The sequence below is a fragment of the Zootoca vivipara genome, chromosome 15, assembly GCF_963506605.1.
Source record: "Zootoca vivipara chromosome 15, rZooViv1.1, whole genome shotgun sequence".
Classification (NCBI taxonomy): Eukaryota; Metazoa; Chordata; class Lepidosauria; order Squamata; family Lacertidae; genus Zootoca; species Zootoca vivipara.
In genome coordinates this window covers 1246135-1273883 of record NC_083290.1, presented here as the reverse complement: position 1 = coordinate 1273883, position 27749 = coordinate 1246135, and the positions used below count along the sequence as shown (strand labels likewise).

General features: G+C 50.9%; 1 protein-coding gene across 4 annotated transcripts; it reads left to right on the top strand.

The window, feature by feature from the left end:
- Positions 1–1290: 1290 nt before the first annotated feature.
- On the top strand, positions 1291–26937 carry FAM222B (family with sequence similarity 222 member B). Of its 4 annotated transcripts, none has more exons than XM_035139765.2 (3): positions 1291–1413; positions 19478–19602; positions 21761–26937. In XM_035139765.2, the coding sequence occupies exons 2-3, from the start codon at positions 19521–19523 to the stop codon at positions 23302–23304; spliced, it is 1626 nt and encodes a 541-aa protein (XP_034995656.1). In that variant the 5' UTR covers positions 1291–1413; positions 19478–19520; the 3' UTR covers positions 23305–26937. The 4 variants fall into 4 exon arrangements, with proteins under 4 accessions (XP_034995656.1, XP_034995655.1, XP_034995654.1 ...); XM_035139764.2 differs by lacking the exon at positions 1291–1413 and adding an exon at positions 1690–8608; XM_035139763.2 differs by lacking the exon at positions 1291–1413 and adding an exon at positions 1690–10032.
- The last annotated feature ends 812 nt before the right edge of the window (positions 26938–27749 follow it).

Below are 27749 nucleotides of genomic sequence, written 5' to 3'. Positions count from 1 at the left end.
TGTGAAGATGTAACCATTTTACTATGGACTAGACAGATTTTTCAGCATGATGGCAGGTGCTTGAGGCTGTAACGCCAGGCACACTTTCTTGGGAGCAACACCCCACAGAAGCCTTGATGTACACCCACGTAGGATTGGATCATTGGGTCTGGTCAGAGCAATGGGTACTTTTTGTTCTTCTCCATTTTGCAACGGCTGCCTGGGCCCTCTCCTTTGCGTAATTCCTCTTCATTGTTGGCTGCATCTGGCTAACAGGCGTGGCTTTATCCTGTGGAGACCTGGAACAACTTGTCCTCTCTGAAGCTCCACCTTCTTTCTCAAAGCAGAGGTCACAATAGTTATTAAATAATAAGATTTATTGCCTGACCTTTGACACAAGGGCCCAGGGTGGGTCGCAGTAAAGCACCTCATGCCATTTAAAAGCAAGTTAAACGTCTTATGCAATTATTTAAAAAGGAGGAGAAGGGGCCAGTGTGGTATAGTAGTTGGAGTTTCGCACTAGGACCTGGAAGGGACCAGGGTTCAAATCCTCACTTGGCCATTAAGCTCTCCTGGGTGACCTTGGGGCCCAGTCGCTGCCTCTTTGCTTAACCTACCTACCTCGCAGGGTTGTTTTAAAGGGGGTGAGGGTCATGTACACCAGCTCCTTGAAGCTGGGGCATTATAATAATTATACTAATAAAAAACAATTACTAATGATAAAATATACAGGGCTGCTACAGTCGCTCCACCCTAATTCAATAGGTCATAATGTAGCGCAGCCTTGATGTCCTCTAGATGTTCTGGACTACAACTCCCATCAGCCTCCAGCCAGCATGTACTCGGATGTGGAGGAAAAGAGAGCGCGTGCGCTGCGCGTGCGCACCAAAATGTCAAAACCGGCATTTCCTCCTTAGCACAGTAGCGAGAGATGCAGAGACTGGCACAAAAAAGCTATAGAGATAAGGAAAGGTCCGCGTCGCAAACGAAAAAAAACCCAACGTAACTTTCACTTCCGGTTTCCGTTTGACCTCCGGAGATACGGTGGGTATGATGGAAGCTAACGCGCACGTGTATGTTCAAGCTGTTATCTTCCATTGCTCCGAATCCGCAGAAACGAACAAATCTCAATGCCAAGCCTCTCTTCTCTTTCGCCACCCCACCCCCACCAACCCCTAACAGAGAGCCGGAAGTGTCCATGTGCCCTCCTTGCTGCGGTGACCCTTCCCTCTTGGAGGCGGTGCTGGTGGAAGAGGAGGAGGAGCCTCTTCTGGGCCGGGCGGCGCGTGCGCAGAAGGGGGGGAGCGGCCGAGCCGGCTCTGAGGGGAAAGAAGGCGGCGGCGGCGGCTGAAGGCGGCCAGAGGAGAGGCGAGGCCAGGCGGGCGGCGGCGGCGGCGGCGGCGGCGCCATGAGGGCCGGGCGGGGGCTCCCACGGTGGGTGAGGTGGAGGGAAGCTGCGCTTGTCCGGGGGGGGGAGGGCGGTTAGAAAGACACCCTCCCCCCAGCTCTCCTCAGGCCCGGCCAGGCGCCCCTCCCGCTGCCGGTGGGGGGAGGGGCGGAGGGCCTACCTGGGGGGAGGGGAGGGCAAAAACACCCCACCCGAAAAGGGGGGGGAGCACCCAAGGCCTCTGCGTGGGGGGGAATTAATGGGGGGCGACTGTGGGGTAACTAATGGGAGTGATAATTGGGGGGTTGTGTATTTGTGGAGTAATTAATGGGGGTGTTAAGGGGGGCTTAGGACGATAGAGGGGGGCTGTGTATTGGGGAAATTAGGGGGACCATCCATCCTCCCTCCCATTCATTTTGCACCCCATATATGTTGAGGATTACCCCTACACATTCACATATATGTATATCTATATATACACGTTATTTTTCAGCCTGCTCCAAATTCAAACACCCCATTTTGAAATTTGTTTCGAAAAAGATTGTAGCCTCATCTGCTGCTTGTCGTCCTGTTCCCCCCGCATCCCTTTTTGTCATTCTTCCCCAATCCCAGTATCAAGACGAATGTTGCAGAAAAAGAAAAAAAAAACCTCCAGGGGCCGGTAGGGCCTCTTCCCGCGCCCCCCCCCAATCCTCTCGCTGCACCTTCTTCTTTGCCCTGCTTATCTGCCTACCGATTTTGAACTTGCAAAGTCACCTGCTTCCTCGCTTCTTAGGGAAGCCCCCCTCCCCCCCAAAAACCCCTTCCGGCCTGGGTTGCTCCTCCTCCTGCACCATCAGAGTCTCCTCTTTCCATTGCAGCCACCCCCACCCCACCCCTTGAACTTGCAGCCTCTCCCCTCCCTCCAGCTTCCTCTTTCCATCAGGGGGGGGGGCTCTTGCTTTCTTTTCCTTTTCCTTCCTGCACAAATCCAGCTGGGGCTGCTCATGTTTGCTCTTGCATCATTTCTCTCTCCCCTCCCCACACCTGGGTCCTTGAACTTGCTGCTTCTGATAGGTTCCCCCCCCCTGTGAGGTGGGCCTCTTGCCCCTCCCACAATGAACTTCAGCTTGCATTGCAGCCCAAACACTTATTCTGCTTCTCTCCCCCATTGCAAACTGCAGCCCCCACTTTCTTTTGAGGTCTCCCCCCCCCACTCCCATAAATCTTTCCCCAGTGCCATATCCTGTTCCATCACCAATATCCACCCCTTTCAGCTTGCAGCCTCACTTCCTCTTTTTAAGGCATCACCCTTCTCCCCCCCCCACCCCCAAAAAGAATTCAGCCTGGCTCCTTGTACCTCTGACACCATCATTAATTCCTCTCTTCTCCCTTTTTCATCTTCTTGCCTTGCCTGCTGCCTTTACCCTGGATATGCCCCTCTCCTGCACCACCTCTTGAGTTTTCTACCATACTGAATTGTATGTGTGTGTGTGTCCACCTTTAGTAGCAGTAGGAATAAGGTTTGGTCTCATTCCAAAGGTGGGGAGACACAGTAATTTTTATTTCTTTTTAATAAGGGAAGGTCTAGGGCCTTGCTTAGCCCTATACCCCTGTTTGGTCAAGGAGGCAGGTGCCCCAGAAAATCTGTTTAATGCTATAGAGCAACTGCCTTGAGTGAACCTGGTTTGTTCCGTAAGTTAGCTACCTTCCCCCGCTCCTACATATCAGCCCCCTAAGTCTTAGCCAGCCTAACCCCCCACGTCTCCCCAATGTGTCCAAGGCTGTCCTGAAATTCAAACTTAATTCGAATTCAGTTTAGGACAGGTGTCCTTTTACAAAACCGACTTGCCCTATAGTCCCCACGCTCTCCTTGTTCAGGTCCCTTTGCCCAGCTCCCTTGTGGCAGGAATTCAGATCTGAAGGCTCCCTCACCTCCCAGCAAGGGCACCCGTGGTAGTGACATTGCATCAGGCTGGCCTGCAAGGCACCACATCCTGCTTCTGTCCTCTGTCACAGAGACATTCAATGTCCTCTGTGGATTTTGGAGGCAGGGAACAAAAAAAGATGCTGTTTTTTGGTCTTGGTGGGGCTGTTCTTAGGGGAAGAAACGGAAAGAACAGGTGCCTTTTGGAGACCACCTTTGGCTTCTCCTGGAATTGAGAGGCTTGGCTGATTTAATTACACTTAAGGGTCTTTCCCTAAATTTCTTTAGGTGTTCTCAGTTCTCTCTGCCTCGGTTGAAGTGTCTGATGAGGCAAGTTTAGATGATGTGAATGCGTTGAGAGAGGAGGGGTGGGGGTGCCATCTAGGGGAAAATCCACGTTGTCCCACTCTCATTATGCAACGCCCCCCCTTCCAAAAAAACCACCACCCCCTTTGATACAGAGTTTGCAAACATGTGAAATTCCATGGCTGCTTGCCTGAGGGGCGGTTCTGTCACGGGGAGCTGAGGTAGCTTTAATCAAGCTGCCACTTCCATTCTCGGCCTCGCTCAGAGGCCTTTTTTGCATCTGGCTTGAAAAGCCAGTTCGGATTATTTCCTCTCTGTCATGGACTCAGCCTCTCCCTTCCTCAGGCTACATATCTGCTGCCAGAACTGGGGATGGAAGTGGGGGCGAATGTCTGGTGCTGGGTCACTTGGGCTCCTGAACGTGTAAGGATTCTGGTGCTTACAAAAACAAATAGGAAGTTGCCTTGTATTGGGACAGGATTTATGCCCATCTAAACCAGAATGGTTTGTTCTGACTGGCAGCAGCAGGCCTCCAGGTTTTCAGGCAGAGGGGCATCGTTCCCAGCACTCAATCCCTTTTTATCCGGAGACTGAATCGGCAACCTCCTGCACAGACCTCTGTCCCTGAGCTGTGATGCTGAAAACCAGAATTTTGTGATGCCACAAACCAGAATTTTCCTAGCCCCATTGATGATACTGATTTACTGGGAATCCTGAATGGGGAGAGTGCTTTTGTTGTGCTCAGGTCCTGCTCGTGGTCTTCCCAGAAGAGACATGTGGCTAACCCCTGTGAGAAAAGGAGGCTGGACTAGATGGGCCCTCTTTGGCCTGATCCAGCAGGCAGACTCTCTCCTGCTGCTCTTGTAAGTGGTAAGAGTTCTGCTCCTGCTCTCAATTACCCTATCTCCATACTGAGTTTATGGTCTCCCTATCTTTGTGGGGAGTGGGGATATTTACTACCACATACTTGGAAAATTTCGTTGGGGCAAGTTAGTCCGTCACAAGACATCACCTTTCCTCAGCATGAGATACTGGGATCAATGGAGGACTGATTCCTTGGTAATCAGGGCGGTTTATAGCTTGGGTGGCTATCTGTACCAGAAAGATATCGAAAACTGAGGATAGCTGCTTATAAATACATGCTCATCACAAACCCGAAGTATGCATCTCACATGTCAGTGTTGCTGTATAGTTACCAAATTGAGAAGCCTAAATAGTTGGCCTCTTTGGGTGTTTAAACGATCATACCCAGGAGGGACTCCAGCTCCCATCATCCACGATCTGTTGCCCATGCTGGCTGGAGCTGATGAGAACTGGAGTCCTAACACCTCCAGTTCCTAGTGCTTTAAGCCCCAACTGTGGTCAAGGCTGGAGGACAATTGTGGCCAATTTAGGAACTGATGCTAGATTTCTAGATGTTTCCCTCCCCGGTCCTGATCATGTAAGTGTAATTTTCTTGAGAAAGAATGAGCCCCTCAAGTCTTCTGTTCAAATCTCCAGGAATTTTGTGGGGGGTGGGAAATCAAATCTCAGTGACAAAGCGCCGAGCTCTGGTTCTCTGGACTCTGGTTTTTACAGTCAGAAAGCTCCTTGGCTCCTATGGTGCATATCACGACCTTTCCCAGCTAGGTGACCTCAAGATGTTGTGGACTACAACTCCCATAAGCCCCAGCCAGCACCTTGAGGGCACCCAGTTGGCAAAGGCTGGCAGTGAGGTAGGTTGTGGCATTGACTGTGGCCTGCCTGTGCCTTTTTGGGGTGTGTTAGGAGAACTTCCTCAAGCCCTATGTGCACATTTGCTATTCTTGTTCACTTGCCATTTTACAGGTGAGCTAGTGATGCAGATAGAGGTTACATGCAGAGAGTTGATTGGCTTGGCTTCCCCCGCGCCTAAGTCCCCTCCTGCTGCAGTGGGGGTCGGGGTGCAGAAGTCTCTGAGGAGCAAGAAAGCTCACCAGGGTTGAGTCTGAGGCTGACTTTCTAAAATGGCTATTAAAAGGAAGAGTGGCACAGCTTTGGTAAATGTTTTGTGATGACCTTTGGTTTTCCACAAGTGATAAATGGAAGAACAGCTTTTGACAAATACCATGGGGGGGGGGGGGAGTGGCAGGTGAAATGATCTGGTTCCCTTATTCTCCCCTCCACCTCCAAAAAAAATTAATTTTTCTGTGTCTGAAGTCAAGGAAATCGCTGTAAGCAAAGTAAGGTTTTGATGGTGGTCTGTTCTAACAAGCCTGATCAAATAACCTCCTCAGAATAAGAGAATTTATTCTGCTGCTTCCCTTCTTATACAGCCTCATCCAACGCATATTTAGTCAGAAGTAAGTACTGTTTTGATCTGATTTTTCTTTTCACTTCATATGTACAGTATCTCTAAAAACACAGCTGACCTTGAGCAGCTGTGGGCCATGCTTGTTATGCTTCCATTAACACCCCCCCCCCAAGAAAAAATTGCCTCTGGTTCCCTTGAGACTTTCCATGAAGTGTGTCACAGGTTTTTTCCACCCTGTTTAATCCCTGCCTCCCCCACTTTTGCCTCCATTATAACCAATAAACCATGCGAAGTCGAAGTGCTGCCTCCCCTAATATTTTTTATCTTTTGGCCAAAGTTGTTGAGTTTTTTTGCAAAATCTCAAAGATTTACGGCGTCCAGATTTTCCCAGACATTTTTGCAATTTCTGCCTGGACATTGTTTCCAGCTGCCATATTCCGGCTATGTCCAGGACATTCCAGACGTATGGCAACCCCATTTTACTTCCATCTGCCTAGGAGTAAGTGCCATTGAATTCAGTGCAGGTTGTGTCCCAAGTAAAAACACTGCAGAGCACACAACAAGGCAGTTGTTGTAATCCTGTGGGTCATCTGCTTCTCTCATGTTTACCTGGGAGTAAGTTCTTCTGAGTTCAGTATGGCTACCTTCCAAACAAGGGAAGCATGCAAGAGACAGCAGCCTCAAGGGGTTAACTATTGAACTCGTTGGAATTTACTTCTGATTAAACATGATAAAGATCAGGTTGTAAAAATGAGATTGGATTGTGTCTTGCCCAAGGTATCTTAAGTCTGAAGTTGAACAGATCACAGCTGAAATGCTGTGGGATTCATGGCTGAGAAGTAAAATTTGATCCTTGCACGTAGTGGTTTGGTAAACCCAGAGTTATTGAGATGTAACCTTCATTTAAGTTCAATTTGTATGTGTGCAGCAGAAGCAACAGTCTGGATCCAGAGTGTGAGCTGACTTTATTTTATTAAACCTATTATTTCATCTGAGAAATAGGACTGCTTACAAACATCATGAAATAAAATGAATGTATTCTCTCCCTCCAAGCATGTGGAGTTTCCTTAAAAATATGTAGGTCTTTTTTAGCGAGGCATCTGAATAAGCCTGCGGCTGCTTTTTGGTTTTAATTGTGCAATTTTTCTTTGAACTTTGATTTGAGCCCTAGTTTGGTTGAGGTGACCTAGAGACAATCCACTGCATATGTTGTTAACCCAGAGTTCTTTCCGTTTTGAGCTGCCTTGCCAAGTAAGCATTGGAAACATTTAGGTTTTCCATCCCCTGGATGGAAGAGAGAGTTCTTATGTATGCCTGATTGCACAGCAATACGAGTTGGTCCCACTGAGGCTCTCTGCTGAACGCTTCTTTCCCATGCTGGCCCCTTTAGGTGTGCTGCAGAGTATTCTGGGGTACAGTCTAGAGCAGTGTTTCCCAACCTTGTGCCTCCAAGCTGTTTTCGGACTACAATTCCCATCATTCCTGACCACTGGTCTTGCTAGCTAGGGATGATGGGAGTTGTAGTCCAAAAACAGCTGGAGGCACAAGGTTGGGAAACACTGGTCTAGAGCAGCCTTGGTGCTGCCTGGGGCTGATGGGAGATGTAATTCAAAACACAAGTCGGGCACCTGTTGGTGAAGGTTGTTCTAGACTAGAGTCACTGGCAGCGTCTTTGGACTTCAGTTGCCATCAGCTCCACTCAGCATGGCCAATGGTCAAGCATGGTGGGGTTTGAACGGCAGCATTTTAGAATTGTAGAGTTGAATGGGACACAAAGGTCATTGTGAGGCAGGTTGGGGAAAGGCTGCAAAAGTGTCACCTACCCTGGCTTCTACCTCATTGGCATCAACATGGCGCCGTCCTTTTGATTTTTGGCTTTTTATTCTCAAAAGTCAACCATGCAGACCAAATTGCACTCATGACAAGGGAGGAACTATGTCGGCTCTCAGAATGGATCTCCTGAAGCCAATCAGCAGCAGCATAATCAATTTTCTTTTACTTGGAAGAGGAAAGGGAAGCGTTTGTTAATGCTGTGTTCAGTGTGTATTAATTGAAGGGCAATCTTGGATCTAAAGGAGCTCGTGACCTCAGCCACATAGGAAGCCTTTCTGTGTTTCCTTGCCTCCCCTCCCCTCTATGCGATTCACAAAAATGACTAGTAATGCAAATATTTTTCCCCTCCCTCCCTAAGTGGGTGCTCCCCACTCCCTCTTGCCCCTACCCAGCTCCACTTCCACAAGCTTTGTAGGTGTGGGCAGAGAGACCCTTCTTTCTAAATAATCTTGGGAATGGGTACTTGTCTAGGACCCTTCTCTTTGGTTTTCTGCTTACCAAATATTTCTGTGTCTCCCTGACAGGAGAATTGGACTAGCAGTGTGATGCTGAGCTAAATGACTCTTGGGCCAAGGCTCAAGACACAACACTGCCCATGCTCTTATCTGTAATTACGGAAGCAGGCCATGAGAATTGTTCACAACCTTCATTTTTGCTTGCTTTTTTAAAACAAACAAAAATGCTTGCATTCTTCTTCTGCAAGGCACACAGAAGGGCTGTTGGAGAGAGCGTGGTTGTACTCAGGAACTGCTTCCAGGCACCCCATTGCGGCATCCGGTTAGCTACCAAGCAGAACATTGGACTCAATTGGCCTTTGGACTGACCCAGTTGCAGGGCCCTTCCCATGTCCTCCTGGGATTTGCAGAGTGCTGGAGCTCTGCCCCTCAAGGTCTGCAGGTCCTCTTGACTTCTGAGCGTTTACCAGGTAACATGCTCCCAACTTCAAGCTTGTCTTCCAAACCTTAAGGGTCAGAGGCTTGTCTTTTTGTTTTGAAATGAAAGCCAACATCGCTAAGATGCAGAGGGTCTTCTCGGTAGTGGCACCCACACTGTGGAACGCCCTCCCATCAGACGTCAAGGAGATAAATAACTATACAACTTTTAGAAGATGTCTGAAGGCAGCCCTGTATATGGAAGCCGTTTAAGGTTTGATGTTTTACTGTGTTTTAAATATTTTGTTGGGAGCTACCCAGAGTGGCTGGAGCAACCCAGTTTGATGGGCGGGGTACAAATAATAAAATGATGATGGTGTTGATGGTCCATACACCAGATCATTCTGTTTGTGCATTCCTGTTGTGGCAGCTCAGATTTTGTACACTCTTTCTGGAAGCTGAAGCAGAAGCTGCTTGGGCAAGTAGGCACGGGAGATGGCAGATGGGGAATTTCTTGCTTGCTCATTTGGTCTCTGAATGACTTGCGCACACACACACACACACCCAGTTTTTGGTGTTGTTTGGGTGTTCCTTTTCCAGGAGCCAGCTTGGGATCAAGGGTCTAGAGGGTGTTTGTTGCAGCAGGAGAGGTGCAGAGTGTCACAAGCTGAAGGGATTGCTTGGGGTATGCCAAAATCTAAAGGGAGAGCTGTGGCAAATTGAGCCTTCTGAATCTTCCCTGATTTAATCTTGGTTGATTTCTGTCTGGCCTGTGAATCAGAAGTTAGAGGGACATTGTGACTTTAGATCATAGAAGCATCAGAGCTAAGGAAGGGAAGGGAAGGGAAGGGAAGAAAGGGCCAGAGGGGGGAAAGGATGGCTGCGGTTTGGGCAAAATTTGCTTTGTACATCATGGTTTTGAGATGTTGACAGAGAGCAGGAGGGCTCTGGTCTTTTAAAAGTCTGATAGAAAGGAGCTGAGTTACTCAGCCTTCTACAGATTTGCTCATTACAGCAAGGGGAGTGAAGCCCTCTGAAGAGCAGCCAGGACCCCCACCCCCAAACCTGATTTTTCATAGGAATGTAAGACTCTTCTGGCTCAGTACAGTACAGTCCACACTGACTGACAGCAGTTGGCTTTCCAGGGGTTCAGGTGGGAGTGTTTCCCCAACCCACCCCCATAACAAAGTAAAAAAAAATTGTTTTAATGATAGGGTGTGCAGAGGTAGCAGCTCTTCCTCTGTTGTAGACTTTGCTCCTGAGCAGCAGTCAGACTCTGTTCCTGTGTGGTGGGGCAAGGAAAGGACTATTTGCGACTGCCAGCCAGGAGAGCAGATCTCGGCTGCCGACCAGGCACTGAAGCTCACCTGTTTGGTGCCCTTGGCAAGCCAGCATCTCTTGGGCTGCTCTGCTTCCTAGGGTGGAGTGGAATCATTCCCCACAAGTCGCCTTGGAGGCAGTGGGAGAGGATGACAATGTAAGTGTGATCAGCTACCCCTCCAGGCTGTTGTAAATTGTGAGGTTGTCAACTTACTGGCGCATTGAATCAGCTTGCAATATTGGGCCGTTGAAATCTGGAAGCCGCAACTAGTGGAAGGGCAACCAACTCAGGTTTCTTCTTCAAAAGAAAAAGAAATTGCCAGGCGTCAGGAAGAGCTTGCTGATGTGTTTGTAGCAGACGTCCTGGTTGAGGTGTTGAGTGCTGTATGCAGCTGACTTTGGAGCCATAGGAGCAAAGGTGGGAGCAGGTGAGATGGGGCAGGTATGTGTGATCAAGCAGCTATGTATAATAACCCCCCTCCTCTCCAACTCATGAAATCACATCCTTTCCTTATCTGGCTGGAAGAACAGCTTCAAATATATTGGTGATCTCCTTTTGCTTTTCTCTCTCTCTCTCTCCCCCACTGCCTTTCCTCTCTTCAATTCACAACTAAGATGATACATTCAGCTCCCTTGAAATAGAATCTGCCAGAGTGAATGTGGGGTTTCTGCAACTGGCAGTGGGAGTTATAAAATCAGAATTGTCAAGTTGGAAAGGGACCTCAAGGATCATCTCTCCCCCCCCCCTGCGTTACAGGAGTTACAGGAGTTACTGTACTGCCTTCACTGGTTCTAAATTAAAAGAGAGGAAGAGCTGGGTACCAATCTGGTCCTCTCCAGGTATTTAGGACCACAAGTCCTGGCTGGGCTTATTTATTTTTATTTTTATTCAGTTTATATACTGCCATTTATTAAAAGATCTTGGAACGGTGTGCAGCATTAAGACACCTTTATGGGCGTTTAGTCCCCAAACATCTGGAGGTCACCAGATTGGCAAAAGATGCAACCACTGATGCGTCACAAAAGCAGAGAGGCTTGTAAGAATTTGTATGGCCTAGTAACTTTTGTGGACTTAACAGCAAGACTGACCTCAAAAGAATCTCAGCAGTATTGTGCACCCTTGTAAGTAAGCCTACAAAAGTTACTAACCCACTTTAACAAAGAAAAGAGAGAGAGAATGAGTTTAGTGATGTCCTAAATAGAGAGCCAGCTTGTGTTAAGTTTCCCTTCTTTAGTCTCCTGGCCATGACTCCATCCTCCGTAGGCAATCAGGCAAGCAATGATTTGCAAATATTGTTCTATATGAAACTGAGGCAGGATGGCTAAGCTGTGGCCATCCAGGATGTTGTTGGATTCCAGCTCCCAGTAGACAGCATGACTGTTGATCAACTATAATGGGAGCAGAAGTTTAGCCCCGTATAGGGCAGGGCACAGGTCGGACACCCCTGCTGAACAATCTTAGGTTGCAGAGAAGTTGGGGACAAAATAATGATTCATGCTCCCACCCAGTGTCCAAGAGAGAAACTGTGTCTGGTTAAAAAGTCATGCTCATCATTGCAGCCTGTCTTCAGTGGCCATTTAGGGGGAACACGACTTGCCAGGTAGTTTAAGCCTTCCCTTTGGCTTTAAACCTTAGTGGTTTGTAATGTTTGTAAAGGAAAGAAAAAGGCCTGCTACAGCTTTGAGGTTGTTTCTTACTGTGTTTTGTTCCCGTCCCTTTTAAAGTTGTCGTTCTAGGGGGGTGGGGGATTACATCTCTGTTCTGCAGTTTTTGAATTACTTGTAGCTGCTGCTGCTTCTGACAGTAAATGAAAGTGCCTGTTGCATTTGTTTAAGAAGCGATCAAGGCCTGGTTTTATTTATCTTGTAACATCTGTAGGGAAGACGTAGGGGAGAGGAATGCACAAAGCTTGCTGTTCTGTGTTAAAGGGACGATGTAAAGATCCTCCAGTTCTTTCTCTCCCATGTCAGAGGCGGTTTTAGGGTCACACAACGGAGGGCTCTTGGTCTTGTGGTTTGCAATCGGGGCTCTGTGTGTATCCCCATTCACAGGAAAGCGGAACATATTTGTGGTTGTGGAGATCACTTTCCCAAGGATCTAGGAGCACAGGAAGCTGCCTTACACCGAGTCAGATCATTAGTCCCATCTAGCTCAGAATTGTCTGCACTGACTGGCAGCAATGACTCCCCAGGATTTCAGGCAGGAGTCTCTCCCAGCCCTACCTGTTGATGCCACTGGGGATTGAACCTGGGACCTTCTGCTTCTGCAACAGATGCTCCGCCACTGAACTGCGGCCCTTCTCTGCTGCTGAAGGTTGCAAAGATACAGACCCAATGAAAGATATGCTTGGCGAAATCATAGGTGCCTGAGGTGGCAGCCCAAACAGGGTTGCCAGTAATCAGGACAGAATTTAAAGTAACCAGGATAGGGCTTCGAGTAATCAGGATTGCACCTCATTTTCATAATTTATAAAGGTTGCGCCACTTGCCCTGCCTGGATTGCATTGGCCCCGGTTGCTGTGCCAAGCAGGGTGGGGCTCTGTGCAAGGTGGCGGTGGGGGCACGTGCTGTAAATTGGGGAGTGATTCCCCACCTTCAAAATCACGTCAAGCCTGGAAAACTTCAACCTCCAGAATGTGGCGCTTTATACCCAGCCGGACCCAACTGCATAATTAACGGCATAATGTATGCGCAATTAGGCCTTGGAGTTGCTGCCGTCAGGCTCTCTCCCCACCCCCACCCCCTCCTTGCCTTGCCTTGCTGGGAAGGAGCAACGGCCTCAAAAGCATTGATCATCCAGCAGCAGCTTGGCTGAGTAATGTCAAGGGCGAAAAACAGAGAAGGCAAAGGGAGTTTTTCAGGCACTTTGGTAAATATTAATTAAGTTGATTCATAGTCCAGATAGCACAGCCCAGAGGTTCTAAGGATCCCTGAAGCGGAGGGGCCGCTTGCAGCAGCCCTTGTTAATGCAGCAGAACCGAAGAGGCCTTCTAGTGGGGTGGCCTTTTCCTTCACTCTTTAACATTCTCGCCCCCCCCCCCCCAGGTTTACTTTTAGGGCATGTAAGCATACAAAGTGCCTGCCCTCTGAAGAGCCCCCCCTGCCTGCTATGTTCTCTGTGTGAGTCACTGTTCTGGGTGTGCCTTCTGATGAGAGGGAAGCCTAGCGTGTGGCTTCCTCTGAGGATAGGTAATTTTGCTGCCTCCTTGCGGGGAGTGGCTGTAGCCTCTTATGCAGCTCTGCAGATATTTCTGGACTCCCAGCTGCCATAATCCCTGGGACGAGAGGGCGTTGGGGGTCAGGCAACACCTGGAGGGCTACGTGTTCAATGTCCTTGCCAACAGAGGTGGAGGAAGGTAGCTTTATCACCACGGCACCAAGGAGAAGAATGCTAGAAGGGCCCACCTCTCCCAAGCCATTGGAGCAAGCACAACCTATTTCCTCTTCTCCCCCCTGCCCCACCCCTCAAAAAATTTGTTCGAGCAGATACCGGTAATAATAATAATAAAAAGGGACTTGTTTTTGAAATCTTGGCACTGAGAGCCAGTGTGGCATAGTGGATAGAGTGTTGGACTAGGACCAGGGTTCAAATCTACACTCGACCATGAAGCTCCCTGCGTAACCTTGGGGGCCAGTCCCTGTCTCTCAGCCTAACCTACCTCGCAGGGTTGTTTGTTGTGAGGATTAAATGAGGGTGGTGGATGGAGACGTATCTGCCACAATGAGCTCCTTTGCAGGAAAAAAAAGGTGGGGTAGAAATGCAATAAATAAATGTACATAAGAATAAAGGCTTTTTACTGAGGAGGACTTAATTTTCACCTCCTGACATAGCTTCTTCATCTTAGAAGAAAGGCAGAGCACCCTCCTGAGAGGAAGGGCAGTGATTGGAAACCCCCCAAGAGGGAGATGAGTTGCTGGACAGTGGGCGAGCGGGAAGTAGGGCTACTGCCTGTATTTTGTTTAGATTTTTTAACAGCCATCTGAAAAGCTGGGCCTGTGTGGCTGTTGGGTTGGAGGCGATGGTGACTGACACAGGTGCTTTTTGAATCTAGATAAACATCTTTTTGAGATTCAGAACTTGTGAAAGGTCTGTTTATGCAAAGGTCTGTTTATGCAAAGGGAGGCAGCAGAGACTGTGTGTCTGTTTACATCCCTCCCAATAAGGAGGATCCCAGCTTCTGAAATCAGTTTAATCCTCAAGATGTCCACTTGCAGCCTGGCTCCCTGTTGCCAGTTTGGCTTGTTTGTTTTGTTGCCAAAGCAGCTTAAGTTAACAGGCTTGTTTCTGGGGATTGTGGGGGAGGGGGTGAGCCTGGTGGGCGCCCCACTTCCAAAACCCCTGACGTCATCCCCATTTCCTAAGTGAGATATCGGGTAATTAATTCAGGAAATTGCACCTCTCCGTCCCCCCGCCCCAGCCAGCAGAGTGGGGGCAATTGAACTCCCTTGCCTGAAGGAAACATGGCTCAACATCCTTCCTGCCTGGACTCCAGTTCACAGGCAGCGCAAGGGGGTGAGAGGACCCCTGAGAAGATCCTGCAGTGTATCCCCAGCCCCTAAGCAGAGCTCTGCTCTTCAGACGTCCTGTTGGCCTGGAGCTGTTTGGGGCTGGCAAACCCTAACAGGGGTCCCCAGACTTACCGGGCTGCGGGCCGGAGGGTAGGGGAGTGCGCGCGCAGCGGGCCGGAGGGCGGGGGAGTGCGCGCCCATGCGCACACGCACACGGGCGGAAAAAAATCGCCGAAAATCGCTTGTGTGCATGCGTATGGGCCTCCCCCGACCCGGAAGTGCATCGGAAATGACCTCTTCTGGGTCGGGAGAGGCCCATACGCATGCGCACAAAGGATTTTCGGCGATTTTTTGCCGATTTTGAAGATCGCTGCCGCGCCGCGTGCCGTAAGAGCGGGCGGCGGCAGCGGGCGGCGGGGGTCGTCGCGGGCCGGATTGGGAGGCCAATTGGGCCGCATCCGGCCCGGGGGCCGTAGTTTGGGGACCCTGCCCTAACCCTAACCCTCCCCTGTAGTGTGGCATGCACCTGCTATGGGGTCAGGGCAGTATAGAGAGTGGGGGTGCTGGAGAGTATCTGGCCTCAGGTGTGCTTTCCCACTCCTGGTGTCAGTCTCCAGGGGACCACAACCTCCTAGGGCAGGGGTTGTGGGAGCTCTGTTGACCCGCCAGGTGTTGCTGGACTCCAGCTCCCATGTCGCTCCTTACGGGTTGCTGGGGCTGATGGGAGTCTTGCTTCTTTTACTTCACGAATTTACGTCCTTCTTCATACCTAGGATGTCTCCCCAGTCTGTAGGAACCACCACTTTTGCTTCCAAAGTGATGGGCTCCTCAGCTGCCCATGTTTGCTTTTGGAAAGAAAGAAAGAAAGAATGAATGAATGAATGATATTTGCAAATCAGAGAGATGCTGAAGCTTGCAGGCCCTGCTGGTCCTGGGAAGGAGGGAGGGTGCACCCCTGTATATAATTTGCCTCCAAGGCGCTTTCCTGGGAGCAGCAGCTGTTTGCCGGGGGCAAATTATCAGGCAGAATTACTCAGCGGTTGTCTAGCCCTCTTAGAACACGCCATCTGTGACCAGCAGTGTTATTTCAAACCCTTTCCATTCAACAGTGTCTGCAAATCAGCAGCCAATTACTGCATAAATTGACTCCATTCCGTGGAGGTGATTTTTTGCTGACTTACCGAATAGGCAGAGCAAATGCCAAGAGTTTATGCTGTAATACAGGGGTCCCCAAACTACGGCCCCCGGGCCGGATGCGGCCCAATCGGCCTCCCAATCCGGCCCGCGACGACCCCCGCCGCCCGCTGCCGCCGCCCGCTCTTACGGCGCGCGGCGACGATCAGAAAAATTGGCAAAAAATCGCCGAAAATCCATTTTGCGCATGCGTATGGGCCTCTCCCGACCCAGAAGAGGTCCTTTCCGATGCACTTCCGGGTCGGGGGAGGCCCATACGCATGCGCACAAGCGATTTTCGGCGATTTTCCCCCCGCCCGTGTGCGTGTGCGCATGCGCACGGGCGCGCACTCCCCTGCCCTCCGGCCCGCTGCGCGCGCACTCCCCTGCCCTCCGGCCCGCCGCGCGGTCGGCGCGGCGGGCACCGGCCCACTGCGCGGTAAGTCTGGGGACCCCTGCTGTAATACCTTCCCGCCCTCCTCTGTCACTTCAATAGCTTTCGGCATGGATCAGCTGTAAGAAGCAACCTGGGGTTGGGGTTGGGGGGCAGTTGGCATTGCAGTAAGAACATATGAACATCATAAGATCCTCTGGATTAGGCCGAAAGGGGCCCACCTAGTCCAGCATCCTTTTGTCACAGTGGCCAGCCAGGTGCCTGCGGGAAAACCGCCAACAGCACCTGAGCTCAAGAGCAACTCTCCCCTCCTGTGGTGTCCAGCTACTGGTACTGAAAAGCATCATCGTTTCCTCCGACTGGAGGCAGAGCATAGGCATCATGGCTAGAAGGCATTGCTAGCCCTCTCCTCCGTGATTTTGTCTAATCCTCTGCCTCCAGTGGAAGCAAGTTCCATAGTTCAACCGTCTGCTGTGTCTAAGCATTTCTCATTCCTTTAGTCCCCCAAGCTTGGCTCCAAATGGAAAGTATTCCAGAAACAAGCATGCAATAATTTGGTCACTTGCATGCTGATCTCATCCGTTGGCAGGGGATGGCTTGCCAGATACTGGAGTCAAACCCTGACTTCCTGTGCCAGGACAGTTTGCACCTTGATGGATCTGATGGGTAGCCAGCCAGCCAGTCAGTCACCTGCTTCATTTTCTAAAAATACCCCAGGTAATGATTGACTGCTCTCTCTGTCTTTCTACCTTGGGGATTGGGATTAGATTCCCCGCCTCCCAAGCCTTTCTCCTTGAGAGTGTCCCTTTAAGCATCAAGGGGGGTGGTGTGAACGTGTGTTAAGAGACAGACCCATGTCTTCCGAGCTGAGCTGATAAATTGCGTTTCATTAATGGGCAAGGAGGGCCCAGGAACCGAGGCTTGCTTTCCTGCAGAAGCTGTATGTGTTATATATCCATCTTGCGAATCGTGCAGGTGCCAGGAGAGGAGGGCAAGCCTCTTCTGACACCTCCAGAGAAGCCAGCCTGTGGGCCCAGCAGGTTTGCATGGAGGCCAGTGCAAACCCTGGACAATCTCATTGGCCTGTTACCTCTCTTGTCCCTTCCAGGAGAGCGTGGTCTCTCTCAGGAGGAGTTTTGCTCTTGACCTTCCGTGGATTGTGCTTCTGTGACTTTCAGACACTCAAGGGCAGAATCGGGCACTTGTGGTGGCATTCAGTTGCCATCTGGGGGCCAGACGGCTCAAAAGTCATATTTTTCAATACAGCTTTTTGGCTCCTGAAATTCACTCTTGATTGTGTGGATAAGATACCAATGATAGAATTTTACAGAATGTGTTGTTAGTGTGTGAAAACAGGCAAAACCCAAGGAATCTCCAGGCATGCACCTCCAGATGGTGGAGACGTCAGGCTGCATCCTGGCACCTGGCACTGGTGTAGACAGGTGAGCTATTGACTTTGCTGGACTGAACTTGCAAAGTTGTCGTTGCAGCTTTGCAGAGAAGACATGGAGGGCTGAGAAGGGCTCCCAGTGGCAGGGGTGGGGGGAGAGGTATCAGTGCTTGGCAGGGAAGGCTGGTCCATTTGGCCAAGTGGAGCCCTCCTGTGCCTGCCTTCTTGCAACCAGCCCTGGAGGTAGCCCTGCCTCTCAGCTTGCTCCTCCTTAGCCTCAGTGTTGGAGCCTTCTCAAGGAGGAGGAGAACTAGAATTACTTAGTTAAGAGCTTCAGAAGCACCCTCCATCTTGCAGGATCCATCTCTGAACAGCTGTGTCCTATCGAAGTACCAGCTGGCTTTACTTGAGGCTGGTGTGCAGTACTGCCAGAACGGACAACAACTGGGGGGGACGGACGGACGGACCAGTGCTGCATGGGTTCTGGGGTCAGCCACTGGACTTCACCTGTTCATGGTATTGGGATGATGGTGCAGGGGAAGCTTTCCCCTCTGCAGAGTGCTTTGAACCATTTACCTGGGAAGAGCAGAGTGGTGTTAATAATTAAAAAAATTATAGGTGGGAGGGGCTGAGCAGCTGTTTTCTGGTCTGTTGGTTAGCAAAAAAACGATGTATGGGCAGGGAAGGAGGCCAGAAGCTTCCCACAGCCCCAAGCCACCTGCACACACAACATGAGAAGGTGCTAATGTAGCTTCCTGTTCTCCACGGAGGGTGGGTGAGAGGAGGCTTTCTCCTTGACAGACCACACTGTTTTTAGCATTGACCTCCACCGCCACTTTCTCTCCCCATCCCCAGCACCTCTCAGACCCTTTCACGATATGGGGACATCCACATTGTGCATCATTTCAGAAACTTCCCTCACACCCGGGATGCTGGGCCTTTGGCTTGATTCAGCTGCCAGGCTGTCCTTAGAAGCATGCAGCTCAGGAGGAAGGGCTTCTCGGCCCGATGAGTCCCTGCTTGTCAGTTTATGCATTTGGGCAGTTTGCAGGGAAGGGACTTGGGTAGCTTGAAGCTACCGAGCAGAACTCTAAATAGCTTCCCTCCTGATCGCCTCTGGTGAGTAAGAACTGCCTTTAGGCAAGTAGGAAGGGGAGCTTTTGCAAACTGGTGTGCGTCTGTCTTCCTTTGCTCCTTCTTTCCTGGCCATCAGAATGCCAAAAATGTCATTGACGCAGATGCAGGAAAATAGTTTGTTTTATGGATGAACTCCGCCCCCCCCCAACTCCCCTTCAGATGTATTTGGTGAATTGATTTGCAATGCTAAGCCAGGCAAGCACTGTGCCTTGGAAACATCATGAAGCTCTAATGATGGCGCATCAGGCAGACACTGAAGGAGGAGATAGCATCTCGTCCAGCCTGACTGCTTTCAGGCACCCCCACTTGGTGGAAACATCAAATAGGTGTCAGGGTTTAGGTTGTGAGAATGGGGCGTGGGGGCTGCTGCGGCTTCCATCTTCAATAACCCCGCTGCTATTCAATCTTGTCATTTCAAACCTTTATTTTTTCAAGTCTGAACTTGGATCATTTACATGCTCTTTCCTTCAGGGAGCTGCATTTCTCTCTCTCCCTCTCCCAGCCCTCCCAAAGCAAATGCATTGATCAATGTTGGGGTGCTGAAAGTAGATTCTTCCCTCGTTCTGTAATGGGAGATTCTGGGAGAAATCTGCAGTGGACCGTGAAAAAATAATGTGTGAAGAATCTTCTGCTTTTTGCATACATCTTCACATCTATAAAGACTCAGAAGTTGATACTAGATCAATAATCATCTAGAAATTCTCTCTGTGTGTAAGTAAGTAAGTGTAAATGTGGTCCTTTTCCTTCCAACCATCAGCAGTAGCTTCTGTTTGTTTTAAAAAGCAAATTAGATTTACTATCCCATATATCAAAAAGGCATCTACCGTATGTTCTTGATAATAAGCAAATATGAATTCACCAATGGATTTATTTAAAGGCAGATAACATTTTTGAAGGGAATCTTTCCAAAGAATGAAAGCCTTTATAGTCTGGCGGCCGGCCCTTGTTCCCCAGGCTGGACTGGATTCTCACCTGCCTGCCTTCCCTCTCTCCTTGCAGTGTGCAGAGGACTGAGAGCCCCATGTGCTAGTGACCGCCTGCCATGCTGGCCTGCCTGCCGGGACCAGGCGACCTCTCCTTCCAGCTGCTTTCTTACCCGCAGATGAACGCTGGACTTCAGAAATGTGAGTAGCTGCCGCCGCCACGAATCAGGACAGTGCAGTTGGGAGCTGGGAGAACCCACAGAAGGGGGGAGCTGCTGTTGCACTCGGGGGTCCTGCTCAAGAAGTTCCCATGGGGGCATCTAGGGGGGTGACTGTGAGGAGAGAAGGCTGCGCCATGACCCGGCAGGCTTCTCTTAGGGTCTTCCATTCATTGTGGGTTGAACCCGGGACCTTTCTCTGAGGACCCTTCCACCGCTCGACAGGTTGGCAGCAGCCACCCTCCTTGTGGCCAGCGCAAGCAGAGAGAGGTGGCCTTCGGGACCCTTCTTAGCAAACTCCCTCCCTGAGTGACTCTCCCATCATTTCAGAAGCCAAGACCCTTGGTCATGCTGCCTGAGGTTGATGGGAGTTGGGAGTCCCCACAGTATTTGGGCAGGCAGGACATACTTTCCTCCACCTCTAGTCTAAAGTTGTTTTTAAAAGAAGAAAAAAAGAAGCTGTTTTAGTGAAATCTAAAAAAGAAGCAGGGGGTCACGGAGGAAGTGTTGACTGTTCTCACAGCTATTATTTCCACCGTGCTTTTCAGCACCATTGATGTGCAATAACAGTTGCCTTTGTCTTGCTGACACTGTGAAATGTGCTTTATCTGGGTTTACAACCCGCCCTGAAGCTGCAGTGCTTCGTGGCGGGTTGACAGCCTCCACACTCCCAAATCCTGTGCTGCAAGAAGGAAACAAGGCATTAGAGGTTCCTCTGAGCCCCAGCTGCTCTTCCTCTTCTGGGTATGTGTGGACACAGAGGAGACTGCTCACCGCAGCTCTGTGTGCCTCCCTGTCCTCTCCTTTTCAATGGGCTCTGCTGGTAATTTTTGCCCTATCTCCCTGTCTGCTGTGGCTGTGGCTGGGGTGTTCAGTCACCCCCAGAGGGGTGAGAGGCTTGCCTGCCAATGGGGGAGGCTGCCCCTTGCCTTCTGCACAAGTCCTTGCTCTGCCCTTCCATCTGGGAACGGAGGAGTGTTTTTTGTTCTTTTCCACACACCCGTTGTCTGATTCCAAGCAATACCTACGCTTGAAATTCATTTTAATCAGAGGATAGTAACCTAAACTGAAGCTGCAGGGGGTGGAGTTAAGTCCTCATCCCAAATAAATAACATTATTATTATTATTATTATTATTATTATTATTATTATTATTATTATTATTATTATTTGTACCCTGCCTATCTGACTGGGTTGAAGAATGCTTCAGAGGAGGTTGCTTACATTGAGACAGGATTATTGGATGGCTGCCTGTCAGGCATTCTTCAGCTGTCTTCCCACTCTACAATTCCATGATTCTGTGAAGCTGAGGAATGTCCCACCTAGAAGGGCTGGGCTGCTTTCTTTTGGTTTTTGATGCACCAATCTGATTCAGATTGAATCTTCCTTAGGAGTTACACTCCTCATTTAGGGAAGGCCTCTTACCCGCAAGGGCCAGGGGGAGGAGTCAGCGTGGTGCCCTCCAGGCATTTCTGGGCTCCCAACTCCCCACATGGCCAGTGGTGCAGGATACTGATGGGATTTGGGAGTCCAGCAACAGTATGGGTGAAGGCACCACCTTGGCTACCCCTGCCTTAGGACTCCTGATCTGTCCTGGCCCAGCAGAAGTAAGCTTTGCTCCGTTTCTGTTGCCTCAAGCAAAGAAGAGAGCCTCCATGTTCAGACACAGTCTACCTTAGGGGGTGGTTGCCAGGTGCTGTGGGTAAACAATGGGACCGGGGTTGGGGGACGGAGAGCATTGCCATCTATGCCCTGCTGGTGAGCTTCCCAGAAGTGTCTCCCTGTCTATATCTGGACTAGGATCAAGGACAGGGAACCTGCGAGGCTCTCTGGACTGCAACTCCCAGCAGCCTGAGGATGACTGATAGCAGGGGATGATGGGAGTTGTAGTCCAGACACCTCTGAGGGTGCAGGGTTCCCCACCCCTGGCCTAGATGGACCTTTCTGGGAGGGGCAGTTCTTTTTGTTCTTAAGAGGCAGCACTGGCTGTTGGTTGAGTCAGTGTTGATGGCATCTCTGTTCTTTCTCTCGTTTTCTTTCTCTCTCTGTCTGCCTCTCTGCCTTCCTCTTCTCCCTCTTCCTGCTTCTCTCCTCCTTCCGCCTCCTCCTCTTTCCCACCCCCCCTCCCTTCCCCCCAACCAGGGGACACTCCACAGAAAATGAGAGCCGCACAGCAGCACCCTACTCCAGCAGAGTTGGACGCGTATGCTAAGAAGGTGGCCAGCCATCCTCTGACTATCAAAATTTTCCCCAACAGCGTCAAGGTCCCCCAGCGGAAACACATCCGCCGCACCGTGAACGGGCTGGACACTTCCGGGCAACGCTACAGCCCCTACCCGCCGTCGCAGGCCGCCGTGAAGACAGGCCTCCTGGCCATCGTCCGGTCCCCGCCGGCCAAAGGGATCGTCAAGGACTTTGACGGGACCCGGACGCGCCTGCTGCCGGAAGCCATGATGAACCCTCCCTACGCGGCACCCAGCACTTTAAGCCACCCGCAGGCGTTGGCCCGTCAGCAGGCTCTGCAGCACGCCCAAGGCTTGACGCAGCAGCAGCAGCACCCTCAGGGGATCCCCACGGCCCTGCAGCAGCCGCAGCACCCGCAGAGCATGGCCCACCCGGCCCTGCAGCCGCCACCGCACCACGCCAACCACTTGCTCCAGCAGCAGCAGCAGCCACCGCCAGCAGCGGGCCTGCACGGGGGCCGGAAGATGGCCGACGCCGATGCCCCCCCGAATGTGACTGTGTCTACCTCAACCATCCCCCTCTCCATGGCTGCCACGCTGCAGCAGAACCAGCCCCCAGACCTGAGCAGCATCGTCCACCAGATCAACCAGTTCTGCCAGGCCCGCGCGGGCATCAGCGCTACCTCAGTGTGCGAGGGACAGATCGCCAACCCCAGCCCTATCAGCCGCAACCTCCTGATCAGCGCCAGCACCCGGGTGTCCGCCCACAACGTCCCCACGCCCCTGCCTTCCTGCGTGGTGGACCCTGGGGTCCCCCCCTCGGGCCCCGGGGCCATGGCTGTCCCGCCTCTGGGGGGCGTCATCGGTCGGGGGCCCCCCGCCTACCAAAGCGAAATGAAGCAGGTGGCAGCCTGGAACCAGCACCAGCTGGCTCACCTGCAGCAGATGTGTGGCGAGGCCGTCGGCCCCTCGGCCCTGATGGGGAAGCCCCCCGGGCGGGAGCTGCCCGGGCAGGGCTTTGCCGGCAAGGCCCCCGGCTACGCCCTGGACCTCTGCATGGGCCAGCCGTTCAACGTGAAGCCCCCGCTGGAGAAGCCCACCCCCTCGCCACCGGTCAACAGCTTGCCGGGCCCCGCCCCCTACACCAACGGGCACTACTTCCAGCCCCTGTGGAATAACATTCTGCCCACGCCCAACAGCGACAGCTCGGGCTCCCAGGACCTGGCAATGCCTTTCCACGGTGGAGGCGGGGGGCAGCCCCTGGGGGCCGGCCTAGAGTGCACAGGCGGACCTCACTACAGGGCCGGGGCCGGCTGCCCACCTGCCCAGGGCGGCCTGATGCAGACGATGGAATACCTGAGCGGGGACTTCCAGCCCTCCTGCCTCCGGGAGCAGCAGGGGGGCGGGGGGGTGCTGAGCAAAGCCCCCCGCCCCGCCATGAACCGAGCCCACGATCCCGCGGAGAGTCGCAGCCTTCATATTCAGCACCCAGGGTATAGATAAGGCAGCCGTCACTTTTCACTGACCAGAGCGAATATTAGGGTTAGTCTTAATTTGAATTAATAAGCAAAAGGTGTGTGGCTGTTGGTTTGGTTTTATTCCTTTTGGTTTATTGCTTTTTTTTTTTTAAACTTGCAAACTGTGGTGATCCCGCTAGCTAACTGCCGGAGGAGGTTTTTAAGCGGAGGTCTAGCCCCATGCAGTGCAGGAATCGTAGCTTGAGAAGCCCTGGCAGGTGGCAACCCAACCTCTGCTTAGAAACCTCCAGGTAAGGAGAGCTCACCCTCTTCCCAGGTAGTCCATTCCACTGTCAAACGGTTCTTACTATTCCTAAAGTTCAGCCAGAAATCATCTCCTTGTCATCAGTTTGGGTCCTCCCCTCCGGAGCAGCAGAAAACAAGCTTGCCTCATCTTCCATTTGACAGCCCTGCAGATATTTGAAGACGGCTCTCATGTCACCTCTCAGTCGTCTTTTCTCCAGGCTAAACATTCCCAACTGAACTGTTTCTTGTAAGGCTTGGTTTCCAGGCCCTTTATCATCTTGGGACGCTCAACTTCTGCTGATGCAGGCTAGAATAGCATTTGCCTTTTTTGCTGCTGCATCACATGGTTGACACATGTTAAGCTTGTCATCTACTGTGAACCCCCTAGGTCCTTTTTGTAGCTTATACATAAGGCCCTGGGGTGCCCCTTTGTGAGGAAGGCTGTGAGCTGGCTATTTTTGGAAGGGGTTTGTGCTGTTGGGGCGCAGCCCTACAAGGAAACACCCATACCCAGGGTCCTGTTCATCCCCCAGACAAGCTTGTCATGGTCGTCATCATGGGTTTATTTGTATGCTGCTTTTCCATGACAGAGCCACACTCAGAGCGGCTCACGAGAACATGCAGAATAAAATACAGCGTTTCAAGATAATAAATTTAATAGTTACAAAGAGTCATACTAATGTTAATAGGGCAAACAAACCAGTGTCTCATGCAAAAACACATTGAAACAATAATAATCATAATCATAATGTATTATTTATACCCCACCACTCTGGGCGGCTTACAACAGAAAAATGAAATAAAACATTAACAGCCTCCCTAAACAGGGCTGCCTTCAGATGTCTTCTAAAAATCTGGTAGCTGTTTTTCTCTTTGACATCTGGTGGGAGGGTGTTCCACAGGGCAGGCACCACCACAGAGAAGGCCCTCTGCCTAGTTCCCTGCAACTTGGTTTCTCGCAACGAGGGAACCGTCAGAAGGCCCTCGGCACTGGACCTAACAAACACTTCCAAATAGCCACAGCAGTGCATCTTACCCAAAACTAAATGTGCCGGAGAGGGATACTATTTTCCCAGTTTTCTTGCGTCCTCTCACAGCCTTGGGCTCCAAAGACAGAACTGGAGTCCACAGTGATCACCATCAAGATTGCAGTTTAAACGAAAATAACAATAACCACAATAATGATTAACAGCTGCATTTTTTTAAAAAAAATTCTTTCTCTGTACACTGGCTAAAGCGATTGCTGTACACTGTAAACTCGGACGTGTAATATTTCTGTGTGAATGTTACCTGGTAGCGTGGTGGGGTCTGAGTAGCACTCTGGGGGGGTCAGCCCACTGCCCCTTCCCCCCCTCTTCCCCCCCCTTTCCCTTCCCACAGCCCCGTGGGGGCTAAAAACACAACATTGAAGACAAATAAATGAAGCCTTAAGCTGTTGCTCCTCCGGTTCTCCCTAATGAGCATGGATTAAACTCTGAAAGCTATCAGACAAAAACTTCTTTTTTTAAAAGAAGATGAAGAAAACCACGACAAAATTTTCAAATATTTCAAAGTGACGTCCTAGTTGGCTTAGAGGTTCTTAAGGATTTTTCAGAAGTTGGGGAAATTAGGATCAGTTTTTAAATCCGTGTATCTCTTTTGATTTAGGTGTCTAGTTCTGGGCTGTAGGAAACCTCGGTAACCTCCTTAAGCTTAGCTGCCATCTCTCCCCGCTCCCCCCCCCCAAACCCAGTGCAGGATCCTTAGCACTACTTTGGCTATTTTAAAAATCCCTCGATCAGGGTGTTAGAAGAATCGTGGGGTCCTTCCTTTTTTTAAAGTGCTTAGGACAAGATTAAGTGATTTTAAATACTTTTTAAAAAGTAGATTAAATTATGCGCCGGCTTGCGTTGCCTTAACAGGATGCCTGATCTGTTACGCCAAATCCTAGCGCCACAGAAGTCCTAATTTATTGCTCTTAGAATCTCACCCCTGCGGCCTTTTTGCTTTCTTTTTTTAATTTGCTGGGGAGAGGGAGGAAGATGATGGGGTCCGCACATTTTGGCAAAATAATGGGTGGTCTCCAATCTCACTTCTGCCCCCCCCCATCCCATTCCCAGCAAAGGGTTCTCCTGAAATCCCGCCCCCAGCAACAGGGCCAAAGTGCTCTCCCTGATTCCCTCCACAGCCAGTCAACCGCTGCTGGGTGCTCTCTCTGTTTTTAAAGGTTCCTGTAAACTTCTGATATCTGGACACGTTTTTAACGAAAACCTTCCCTGTCCTCTGTCACCTCTCCAGGTACCAAGCTTAGACTGTTAAACTGCAGCTCCTTTTAACTCCTCCACCTTCTGATCCCAGAGCAGTGCCAGAGCTAGCCCCCAGACTGCCCCCCCCCCCCCGCACGGCAGAGCTAGTGCCCAGACCTCTTCCCCCCCTCCCATCGTTTTTTTGTGGAGCGGCACCTCCATCTACCTTCATAGTTTTGTTTTTCTGTTGTTTTTGAGCTCCTAAATCAGGGGTCCAGCACAGCTCACTTAACCACCCTGGCCCCTTTTTCTCCGGTGATGGCCGGGGCCTACACTAGCTCAGCTTTGAGGTGCTCCCTTCCCCGCAAGGTACCCACATGCTCCCCCTGCCCCCCTTGCAGAATTTGGGCTTGCAACCTGCTTTGGTGCTGCCCAATTCCCTCCTCTTTTCCCCACCACCACCACCACTACAAATAAACTAGTTTTAAACAGACTCCCTTTAGTAAAGGGACGGGAGCATTTCCTCAGACACATTGGCTGTTGACTACTCTGTTCTTGACCTGCGGCCATGTTTTTACAAGCTTGGTGTGGTGGGCATCATGCAGCGTGTTCCCCTTTGAGAGGAAGGACCCCCTACTGTCCCCTTTGCGCCTCCTGCTTTTCCTTACAGCCCCCCTCCCTCCATCCTCCTTGGGGCCACAACTCAGAAAAGTGTGGGCCTCCTAGGAATGGGTGGGGTGGGGAGAAGGATGTAGAAGCCTGCTGGAGCACTGTAGGAGCCCCCGTCCTATTTCATCACAGTTCCAGTAATGCCACGACAGCCCCTCCCTCTTCTCTCCCCCCACCCCCTTCCCAAAATCAAGCTACAGTCCCACAATTTTGCCCAGAATGCAGAAAGGTCCTGCAGCTGCCTCTTGAAGGAGAGATTCCCCTATCTCTCTGCAGGCTGGGGGGGGGTGAGGGGAAGCATTTGGGGAGCCCTTAGAGCAAAAGCAGTGACCCTTGCAGGTTCCCAGGGGGTGTCCACAGTGCCCCTCACCCCCCAGGAGCAGGGAAGATCTTCTGCATGGGGGGGGAGGAGGAGGAAGGGTGATGGTCTTAAACTGCTGCTGTATTTTCCTTAAAAAACACTTCACTGATTATAATTACTGTTATTAATATAAGCTGCTGCTCATGTGCTACGGGTATCCAAACTAGAGTTTCTTCTCTCTTTCTCTCTCTATTTTATTTTTATTTTTATTTTGGTCTGCAGGAACAAAAAATAAAAAAGTGAAGCCAAAAAAAACCGCTTAAATCTCTGGTGATTCTTTCTCTGTCTCCCGCAACCCTTTCTGAAGGGTGCCTGTGTGTGGTCCGTCCACCTTGCTCAAAGCCTGCCTGCCTGCCTGCACTGTTGTGGGTGTTCTTGGAAAGTTGGGGATGGGAAGTGTCTCCGTGCCAGGAGGAGTTAGGGACCCCTTTTCAGCCTGAGAGGCCCTATTCCCACAAGGGCAAGCAGGGAGCCCACCCTGTCCTCAGGGGAAGTTGTGGAAGTGACTTTACCTTTTGGGGTCCCATCACTCCAAAGCTGGAGCAGTTTTCCATGACTCATGCGAACGCCGTCACCTCTCCCCATCCGGGCGAGAGAGAGACATGGTCACCATTCACTCTTGAATTCTACTTGCTGGCTTCCCAGCAGAGGCACCTGGCTGGCCTCCTTGAGAACAGGTGGCTGGACTGGGTAGTCCTGTGCATCTTGGCACCTCTTCCCACAATTGCAATTTGTTTGGAACCATTGGATTTTATATTGTTGTAACCCACCCTGCGACCTGCTGGTAAAGGGTCAGCTAACTGGGTATAATAGCAGCTCAGCTGTGCCTACATTCTCTGGGGTCTCAAGCAAGGATGTCTCCCAGTCTCGCCTGGAAAGGATGTTGTTGGGAATTGAATCCGGGACCTTCAAGCCATGGTGGCTGCTGGG

Coding starts and splice junctions, on each gene's coding strand:
- FAM222B (XM_035139765.2), top strand. CDS start 19,521: ATGCTGGCCTGCCTGCCGGGACCAGGCGACCTCTCCTTCCAGCTGCTT. Junction 19,603..21,760: donor GAACGCTGGACTTCAGAAAT/GTGAGTAGCTGC, acceptor CCCCCCAACCAG/GGGACACTCCACAGAAAATG.